Below are 11,021 nucleotides of genomic sequence, written 5' to 3'. Positions count from 1 at the left end.
AATGTTCTGGGCACATTTTGACGCATGGGCCACACCACTTCCAGTTCACGCTCCTCACGCAATGTTGCAGGCCTAAGTACAACCCCTCGCCGCCGAAATATTTTCACTACTGCCGTCTCCAGCAGAGGAGAAAACATTAAATCACGGAGGGCACCCACTGGTGCAAAGACACGCTGCAGGCGTGAGATGCATGGTAGAGGGCAACGACCTGCTGCTGCCAGTTCCCTGAGGTCAGCATGAAGATTGGTCATCAAGGTTGTAGGGTGATTAGAGGAAATATCTGAGGCTTGGCATTCTGTACCATCACTGATCATGTTTAGATGGCGTGCCAAAAATATTTCCCAGACCTTAGATGATACCTCAACTGTACTGCTATCAGGACTACAACGCTCCACTGAACACACGCTAGTGCTTTTTGCAGTTGCTTTTTCATCTTTGAGAACAGTAGTTAAGTCCAAGCTGGAGTGCTCCATAAGAGAAACATCTGAGAGCAATACCCGACTGTTATTTTTCTGTGACTTTTCCCCATTTCCAATTGAGGCCATTGGCCCTTCATCAAAACAGCTCGAATACTCATTTGAAAGAAGCTCACTTGACAAGTTAACACGCTCACAAAATGGAAACTGCAAAGGAAGTCGCTTTACAACAACCAAAGGACACATGCCAGGGTGTAATGGGGAGGATGATTTAATCATGGCTAATGGAGAGTCAACATGTTCGATCCCACTCTCATTGTGTGCATGTAATGTTCTGACTGATTGTTCACTGGCTGGAATGCACATCTTCTGAACAGGCATGCATGGAGTGGACTCTGTAGTGGTAGGCAATGCATGATGTAACATCACAGTTTGAGGAATGTCAGTTGGAGATTGCGTAAACTGTAATGTGTGAGGGGTTCTAGCAAGAGGCCTTTGGGTAGGGACAGTTGACACAATAGCAGAATGATTCGACGTTTCTCCAGTAGGAGCATTTTGATGTGCCTGAGACAAGAGAGGAACACTTGGTGTGTGTAATTTTTGAGAGCTTATGGATGCAGGAACAAAGCAATGCCGAGCTTTCTTCTCCATTGGAGATGAGAGAAACTGTGAGGAAGTAAACCGAGGTACTTTTTCAAACAAGTCCGTGGAAAGAGGACTGTCCGATAATTGCGAAGGGGCCTGATGCTGAATTGGGAGCTCAGAAATGTGGGAATGGCGACTTTTCAAATCTGATGTAAATGAAAGAAGAGCAGATAGTTTTGGATGAGAGAGAGATGTTATTGGAGCTTGAGCAATACAAGTGTTTGCAATAGATTGTTTTTTAAATAGTGTGCACTGGGATGAAAGCTGACTACACCAAGTTTCAGTGTCTGTTTGCTCGGCTGTGGCATTAGAATAAATTGAAGGTTGTTGAATTTTCTTATGACAGTAAGGATTTGTCAATGGAGGCTGTATATATGACATCTGAGAAGAAGGAGGTGAAATAGATGAGGTCATATGGGAACTGGGACATTTCAGACTTGGGTTCTTGAAGCTAAGGTTCTGGGAACTTGGGTTCCTGAGGCTTGGGTTTTGGGCAGTGGAAACCACAATTTGAGAGACATCGACCTGGGAGGTTGACATCTGGGAAGCTTGAAGTGTTGCGATATGAAGATGAGAGGAAGGACACGGAGAGGGGGTAAGTTGAGTGGTTGGTCCAAAAGAAACTGTAAGTTGAGGGGAAGAGAAGCGAGGTGTGGAGGGTAAGGAGCTGGACCTATCAGTGGCTTGGAAAATTGGAGAGGCCAGGTGATGTTGCTGCTGAGATTGTTTATATTGTTGCTCCTGCTGTTGCTGCTGTTGCTCAGGGTCCTGCTGAGAGGCCGGACACTGTCGCGGGGCAGGGTCCCGATGAGAGGCCGGAAGTTGTTGCGGGTCAGGGTCCCGATGAGAGGCCGGGAGCTGTTGCGGGACAGGGTCCCGATGAGAGGCTGGGAGCTGTTGCGGGTCAGGGTCCCGATGAGAGGCTGGGAGCTGTTGCGGGTCAGAGAGCCGGTGAGAGGCCGGGAGCTGTTGCGGGTCAGAGAGCCGGTGAGAGGCCGGGAGCTGTTGCGGGTCAGAGAGCCGGTGAGAGGCCGGGAGCTGTTGCGGGTCAGAGAGCCGGTGAGAGGCCGGGAGCTGTTGCGGGTCAAGGTCCCGGTAAGAGGCCGGGAGCTGTTGCGGGTCAGGGTCCCGGTGAGAGGCCGGGAGCTGTTGCGGGTCAGGGTCCCGGTGAGAGGCCAGGAGCTGTTGCGGGTCAGGGTCCGGGTGAGAGGCAGGGAGCTGTTGCGGGTCAGGGTCCCGGTGAGAGGCCGGGAGCTGTTGCGGGTCAGGGTCCCGGTGAGAGGCCGGGAGCTGTTGCGGGTCAGGGTCCCGGTGAGAGGCCGGGAGCTGTTGCGGGTCAGGGTCCCGGTGAGAGGCCGGGAGCTGTTGCGGGTCAGGGTCCCGGTGAGAGGCCGGGAGCTGTTGCGGGTCAGGGTGCCGGTGAGAGGCCGGGAGCTGTTGTGGGTCAGGGTCCCGGTGAGAGGCCGGGCACTGTTGCGAGTCAGGGGCTCGTTGAGAGGCTGGGTGCTGTTGCGGGTCAGGGGCTCGCTGAGAGGCCGGGTGCTGTTGCGGGTCAGAGGCTCGCTGAGAGGCCGGGTGCTGTTGCGGGTCAGGAGCCCACTGAGAGGCCGGGTGCTGTTGCTGGTCAGGGGCCCACTGAGAGGCCACGTGTTGCTGCGGTTCAGGGTATTGTTGAGAGGCCTGGTGTTCCTGCAGATCATGGTACAATTGAGGGAATCGGTGTTGCTGCCAATCAGTGCACAACTGAGAGGAGCAGGGCTGTTGTTGATCAGGGTACAGCTGAGAGGACTGGTGCTGTTGCCAATCAGGGTTCAGCTGAGAGGACTGGTGCTGTAGCTGATTAGTGTGCTGTTGAGAGATTCTGTGCTGTTGCCGATCAGGGTGTTGCTGAGAGGCCGGGACCTGCTGCCGATCAGGGTGTTGCTGAGAGGCCGGGACCTGCTGCCGATCAGGGTGCTGCTGAGTAGCCAGGACATGTTGGCGATGAGGGTGATGCTGAGAGAAAGGGAGTTGTTGCTGATCAAGCTGCTGCTGAGAGGCTGGGAGCTGTTGCCAATCAGGGTCTTGCTGAAAGTATGGATGGTACTGTGCAGGAGTGTGGTGGTGTTGTGAAGTGGGGTGATAGTGCTGTGAGGAATGGTGGTGCTGCATCATTGACTGGTGCTGTGAGGTATCGCGATGCTGCAATGAATGATGATGCTGCATCACGGAGTGGTGCTGGAAGGGATGGTGGTGCTGTTGTGAGGCTGTGTGAGGCTTTTCCAAGGGAGTTTGATACTGCATCACTGGAGGATGATATGAAACAGGGGGATGCTGCAGCACTGGGGGCTGATACAAGGCAGGGGAGTGCTGCAGCATTGGAGGTTGAAGTGAGACAGTGAGGTGTTGCAGCGAAGGACGGGACTGCTGCGACATCAGGCGGGGATTCTGTGATGCCAGGCGGGGATTCTGTGACGCCAGGCGGGGATGCTGCGACGCCGAGCGGGGATGGTGCAATGCTAAGCGGGGATGTTGCAACGCCATGCGGGGATGCTTCGATGTCGGGCGGAGATGCTTCGATGTCGGGCGGAGATGCTTCGACGCCGGGCGGAGATGCTGCGACATTGGGCACTGCCAGATGGGGTGGTGCTGTGACACAGGGTAGTAAGCGTCTTTTGGTTGTATTAGAGGAATTTGAGAATCGATGGATCTAAAGCTGGGCGAACAAGATGAACAATGGTGCTTCAATGGGATTTTTTTAGTTGATGGGTGGTGAATCTGAGAAGCAAACATTGGAGAATTAATTAATTGGAAGGCTTCTAAATGTGGAGTAATGCTTTGTGTGACCGGGAGTTGATTATGAGGTAATCTATTTGGAAGATTATCCAAGTCCTGAATTTCTTGTGACTGCTCATTGTTGTCCTTTCCTATGACTTTTGAAGGGATAATTGAATTTGGTTCAAATATATATTTATATTGCTCATTTTTCTTTTGTTCATTAGTTACAAACGGTAGTGAAACCATATTGCTAGAGGGATTAATTCGTGCGTCCTTTTGCTCCAGTCGCCACTGGGTCTTTGACTGATTATTCGGTGAAAGGCATCCATCATTTTTCAAAAAATCAAAATATCTTTCATCGCATGCATCATTTTTGCTGTCGATCATGCCCAATTGCCCCCATGCCTCCTGACTGGCATTTTGCTGCGTTAACTCATCTTCCATTGTGATGGATAAATTGTTATCGTTTGGTATCAGCACATGAGGTATTTTGATAAGATGGGGCCTATATTGAGGGATTTCAGAGAGCTTCATGTGACTGTGCTGCTCCAGCTTGTTTGTGTCACTGCCACTCTGACCAACTCTCCAACTCACTTTATTCTTAGAACTGGAATAAGCATTGTTTTGAGAGGACAAATGGTAGTTTGGCATGTTAAACTGCCAGGGAAGGTTCTGAGCATCAGTGCTGGACCTTTGGCAAACTATTTGTCCAGTCATAGGCCATCTTGTAATACCTAAAGGTCTCACATTCCTCAAACCATAAACTTGTGAGTTGTTGGACCTCTGGTGCAAAACAGATGTGTTTTGCTTTGAAAAGCAATCGTCGGCCAAATATCTATTTGGTGATCGTACAGTATATGGCAGAGTTGGAACATCCACTATCCAAGAATTCTGAAAGTTGCACTTGCTCTCAGGGCTAGTAACATGAGTTTTGCTCTCTGGAGAGAATGGAGGATTGTTGACGCTTGAGTTGCACTTACCAATTCCTGTTGGCTTTGCAACTGCACAAGGATGAGTTACACTATTCTGCACCTCAACCTGCTCAGGATTAGCATAGCATTCTACCACGGAATTATGTGTTGTGCCAAAAACATTGTGACATTGATTGAGCAATCCCTGTTCATGAAATGGCCGATGTAGAGGTGACGAAGTTGTAGAGGAGTCATTTACATTGTTATATGCTAGTTGCCATTGAAGTGACTGCAGTTCTTGAGGTGATGGTATCATTTTCACTCCCAAATCCACACCAAGACTTGGCTCAACTTCTCTCCTGTTCGCATCATCTCTGCAAACTATTGGAGGAAATTCACATGGCATGTTGCCAATGTTATCAAATGGGACATCAAAATAGTTTGGTGCTGATGATTTGGGAGTTGAGCAAGTCATCGTGCCTGGCATGGATTCTTGTAAACAAGCTGTGCTAAGCTCATGTGATGCGGCACTATTAGCTTCAATTGTGGGTTCATTCACAACAGGGTTTTGGACTGGTGGAAAAAGACATGGCTCCAATTCTGCCACGACTGTATGTTCCTTGTCCTCAAGCACAAGAGGACATCCATCTCTTGAGGGAGGATCATCAGGGGTATGGTACCCTTTCACCTCATAGCTCTCAAGCTGACAGTTAAACAAAGAAGCTACATTTGTTTTTGACTTGCCAGGAGGCTGCTCAGATGGATTATATTGCTGTGAGTGTTGACCATCAGCTGCAGATCCTGGCAGTTTCTCAGATGTTTGCTCTTTAAAGCTGTTGAGCAAACGCTTCTTGAAGTTCATACTGGAGCTCTTGTTCACTGAAAATAAAAGCAGAAAGACAATGACTGGTCAGTAGATATTGCAAACAAATTTGTCACAAACACAAAAAAGTCAGGTTATATTAGGGAAATATAAACAATTTTGGTTATTTTTATGAAATTATGTAATGGTAGAATATCACTTGGATTTTCAGGCATCATTTCAATTCAGGCATGACTGAACATGAACAAAGCATTGACATGGCTCCTTACTGCAAGTCATTTGAAGTCATAATAATCCACATATAATTTCAATAGGGTGGCAATGACCTGTTTGTATGTCATGTGCATGCATGCTTGCATGTGATGTGCATGCATGAGAAAAAAATATACCATCAGAGATGGGGAATCCCCCGCCATTGAAAAAGGTCATACAGTGGGGAGAACAAATATTTGATACACTACCGATTTTGCAGGTTTTCCCACTTACAAAGCACGTAGAGGTCTGTAATTTTTATCATAGGTACACTTCAACTGTGAAAGACGGAGTCTAAAACAAAAATCCTGAAAATCACATTGTATGATTTTTAAATAATTAATTTGCATTTTATTGCATGAAATAAGTATTTGATCACCTACCAACCAGTAAGAATTCCAGCTCTCACAGACCTGTTAGTTTTGTCTTTAAGAAGCCCTCCCATTCTCCACTCATTACCTGTATTAACTGCACCTGTTTGAACTCGTTATCTGCATAAAAGACAGCTGTCTACATTCAATCAATCAGACTCCAACCTCTCCACAATGGGCTACAGGACAATAGGCAAGCAGCTTGGTGAGAAGGCAACAACTGTTGGCGCAATTATTAGAAAATGTAAGAAGTTCAAGATAACAGTCAATCTCCCTCGGTCTGGGGCTCCATGCAAGATCTCACCTCGTGGAGCCTCAATGATCATGAGAAAGGTGAGGCATCAGCCCAGAACTACACGGCAGGACCTGGTCAATGACCTGAAGAGAGCTGGGACCACGGTATCAAAGAAAACCATAAGTAACACACTACGCCGTCATGGATTAAAATCCTGCAGTGCACGCAAGGTCCCTCTGCTCAAGCCAGCGCATGTCCAGGCCCGTCTGAAGTTTGCCAATGACCATCTGGATGATCCAGAGGAGGAATGGGAGAAGGTCATGTGGTCTGAGACCAAAATAGAGCTTTTTGGGTTAAACTCCACTCGCCATGTTTGGAGGAAGAAGAAGGACGAGTACAACCCCAAGAACACCATCCCAACCGTGAAGCCTGGAGGTGGAAACATCATTCTTTGGGGATGCTTTTCTGCAAAGGGGACAGGACGACTACACCATATTGAGGGGAGGATGGATGGGGCCATGTATCACAAGATCTTAGCCAACAACCTCCTTCCCTCAACAAGAGCATTGAAGATGGGGCGTGGCTGGGTCTTCCAGCATGACAACGACCCGAAACACACAGCCAGGGCAACTAAGGAGTGGCTCCGTAACAAGCATCTCAAGGTCTTGGAGTGGCCTAGCCATTCTCCAGACCTGAACCCAATAGAAAATCTTTGGAGGGAGCTGAAGGTCTGTGTTGCCCAGCGACAGCCCCAAAACCTGAAGGATCTGGAGAAGATCTGTATGGAGGAGTGGGCCAAAATCCCTGCTGCAGTCTGTGCAAACCTGGTTAAGTACTACAGGAAAACGTCTGATCTCTGTAATTGCAAACAAAGGTTTTTGTACCAAATATTAAGTTCTGTTTTTCTGATGTATCAAATACTTATTTCATGCAATAAAATGCAAATTAATTTTTTTTTAAATCATACAATGTGATTTTCAGGATTTTTGTTTGAGATTCCGTCTTTCACAGTTGACGTTTACCAATGATAAAAATTACAGACCTCGACGTGCTTTGTAAGTGGGAAAACCTGCAAAATCGGCAGTGTATCAAATACTTGTTCTCCCCACTGTACATATTCCAGATAATGAGGGAGGTGAATTGGAAACAAGACACCATTTGGTCATCATCTCGAAAAAGTTCCCCAGGGGTGAGGAATGTAGTAACCACAAAAGTGAAATCAGATAAGCGGTTTTCCATTTATTACAAAACATTTTTTTCAAGATGGCCACCCCAGTCGGCCATCTTCGATCCAGCCACACCCAAAATCAATAGGGTTCTTCCTTTTCAGGTGGTACATGTGTGACCCAAATTTCAAATCGATATGGCGAACAGTTTATGAGTTATCGCACTCACAGCTATAAATGTTGACTCCCAGCCAGCCAGCCGGACGGACGGACGGACAGACGACCCGGGTGATAACAATATCCCCCTTCCGCCACGCGACGGGGGATAAAAACAACAAAATCAAACTTTAAAATTACAATGTACAGGACCAGTGTTATGGTCACCTTGTGGAAAAAAAAAAATCATCCACACCACTCCCCCCTCAAACGCAACCCCCCACATTATCCCAACAACCAGCCAAACACTAAACTCCTAATATGCAGATGGCCCTTGATTATGCAGAAGTGGTTTTCCTCTTAAAGCATTTGTGCGGACCTCTCAGTGAAGCATTAAAAGTTGTAACCAGTCCGACAAATAAAGGCATTGAGCCCACATGACACAGTATATTAACCAACGGTACTCCATCTCTTCTGTATCTGATTTTGACAAATTTCCCTGAAAATATCTGCTGTTCTTCCTCCGATCCAATCGGTTCTTCTGACCACGTGCTTGTCAAAGTAGACATATCTCTGGCTGTTATTACAGAACCACCTCAGTGCCGTCAAGTCTGGCATTTCACTCAGGCTGACTGGCAGGGATCTCAAAGCAGACATCAAACTTCCAGACTAATCTCCCATCGCTATTTTCTCCAACATCACCTCGTCCTGGGAATTCTTTCAAAGAAACTGTAATGATGATGATATGCTAGGTGGTCACATTTGAGCCATAGTTGAATAATCAATAGTCAATAGTTGTATATTAATCAGCTGTCAGGATTCAAACCTTGCCTTAAAATGTTGCTTTAAATGTTCCATGTTGCCCTAATTGTTTCTCTGGCACTCTTCCTATCTTCTGTTCTGCAGCTGCCCTTGGAGGGAACTGTTCCTTCCTTGTATGCTACCCACACATTCCTATTCTTAGTCATCACTAGTGTTTCGCCTTTGCTATCAACATGTGCCAATGTAGGAGGCTTGGAAAGTCATTGAGTTGCATTTCTGAGAATTGACCGATTCAACTTCCCCTAGGGGAGGGCCCCTCGGGAGGGGGGAAAAAGCCCACTGCCACATTTATTTCTTTATTCCTTAGCACACACTTTTAGTCCACACCCAGTTCTGCTTTTGTGTGAATATATATATACATATATATATATATATATATATATATATATATATATACATATATATATATATATATATATATATATATATACATATATATATATATATATATATATATATATATATATATATGATGGTTTTGAAGCATAATCTCAATGTGGTCCGGGGGCACCTAACTGAAGGGCCGTTGGGCCGCATTCCACATGCGTAGTGCCATCTTCTGAAATAAATCGTATCATTCGAGAACCCTCATTCGACTCTGTCATCACTCGGCCGGATGAAGAGTCATAACAATTGGCGACGAGGATGGGATTAGACTGATGCTGGCGGTGCGGACGGTGGGACTCCGCTTGGTGTACAGCGATCGCAAGGGTTCAGCTCAGAGGTACGTGACGATCGCACTTAGGGCACCTAAAATAGGGAGCCCCAGTTAGACGAGCGCTGTACACTTTGTGGGCGCCCCGCCGGACGCAGCTCCAGGATTTGCTCGAATCAAGAACTGTAACGGTAAAAACATATGAGGTGATTCAAATGCGGTTTGTCTGAAGAGCACAAAGGGGGGAGGCTGTCAGGCAGTGTGTTGGAACCTGGAAGGGTAGAGGATAAAGGTTATCCGTGTGAAATAAGGAGGGAACAGGTTGGAATCTTGTACCATATAGAGGGAAGGTTGGAGGCCTTCTTTGGGATTCGAGGCTTAAGGAGGTTGTTTGAAAGGGATTTCGGTCCTGACGTAAAAGGAGAAGCGATTTATAGCTATCAGGCGGTTGATAAGACAAGAACATAACATGGGGAATAAATCTTCAAAGAACGAGAAGATACCAAAAGGAACAGCATTGAAAGTTATCAGTGAAAAATATGGAATCGATAACGTAAAGGGAATACAGGACTGGGTGAAGTGGACCGCGGGGAGAAAAGATCCCTTTCCGCTGACTGGATCTTTAGATCCAAAGATATTGAACACAGTGAGTAATGCGCTGACAGAGGGCAAAGCAGGAGGCCCGAAACAAAGTGGACAACACTGGAAAGCGTTGGCCGTGTGGCTAACGGAGTCGCAAGTCGAGACAGAGCATAGGCGACTCGGACTAGAAGGGACTGTGAACCAACGGAAAATGCAAGACAAGGAACGACAAGGGAAACTAAAACAAGCGCTAGACCAGCTAACGGAAGTTAAAACACAGGGAGAGGACAAACAGAAGGAACCGGAACAAGTGCTAGCGCAGCTGACGGAGGTCAAGATACAGAGTGAGGAGAGACAGGAGAAGTTGAAGCAAGCGTTAGCACAGATAGCGGAAATCAACGACGACATAGACCGAAAGACGACAACACGACTTAGGACGACAAAAGGAATTTACCCCGTCTTAGGGGTGGACGGAGCAAGAGGAGGGACCGACATTCACCAGTTCCCCATGATGCAAGCGGCAAGGGGAGGTTGGGTTTGGAGATCATGGACTCCACAAGACATTAGGGGAGTAAAAGCTAGCATGGAAGAATGCATAAAGAAAAACCCTAGAAGGGCAATTCAGATATTACACGACCAGATAAAAATGCAGGGGGCAACTAGGACGGACATAGGGTTTATCTGCACTGCTGTCCTGCCCAGCGCGGTTTGGAGCCCGCGTTCGGCAGAATGGGGCGTCAAACGAGAAGGAGAGGAAGATACCACTTTAAACCGATATTACCTAGAGGGAGACGACCGAGACGCACAGGCAGTGTACAGGGGTAGGGTACAAGCCCTGATGGAAGAACTTACGACGGAGATGGCCCCAAGGGTAATGGATTGGCAGGCAATACAGGATGTTACACAGAATCCCAAGGAATCACCTGCGGAGTACAAAGCACGACTGTATCAACAGATCGAGCTGCACTCGGGATTTAATAACATAGCACAGACGCCCCTCCATTTCCTGAACACTATGTTTGTAGATGGACTGTGCGACGAAGTAGGCGAGAGGTGAAGGCGGACATGCCAGGGTGGAAAACGGCTGAAGTGGATGCCGTGTTTGAAAGGGCGAGACAAGCCTGGCAGACTCTAAGAGAAGAGGAACGGAAGCGAAAGAAAGATGCCAAAGCTCTGGTTGTAAGAAACCTCGAATTGAAGAGCCGTAAATACGAAGAGAGGAAAGGAAGG

General features: G+C 47.3%; 1 protein-coding gene across 7 annotated transcripts in view; it reads right to left on the bottom strand.

Moving 5' to 3' along the window:
* The window catches only part of LOC147016837 (uncharacterized), a 115,755-nt gene that overhangs the window by 78,621 nt on the left and 26,113 nt on the right, over positions 1 to 11,021 (bottom strand). For all 7 annotated transcript variants that reach the window (XR_015049205.1, XR_015049204.1, XM_085845906.1 and 4 more), the window contains exon 2: positions 1 to 5,608. This exon is cut by the window's left edge and continues 77 nt beyond it. Coding sequence is in view for 5 of the 7 variants with exons in the window: in XM_085845908.1 (XP_085702034.1) it covers positions 1 to 5,608 (5,608 nt within the window). In the remaining 2 variants the exon portion in view is untranslated. The remainder of the gene's footprint in view (positions 5,609 to 11,021) is intronic.

Source organism: Eptatretus burgeri, chromosome 11, assembly GCF_056783735.1.
Source record: "Eptatretus burgeri isolate ZD-2024b chromosome 11, Ebu_testis_v1, whole genome shotgun sequence".
Lineage (NCBI taxonomy): Eukaryota > Metazoa > Chordata > Myxini > Myxiniformes > Myxinidae > Eptatretus > Eptatretus burgeri.
This window is presented reverse-complemented; position numbering and strand designations above follow the sequence as displayed.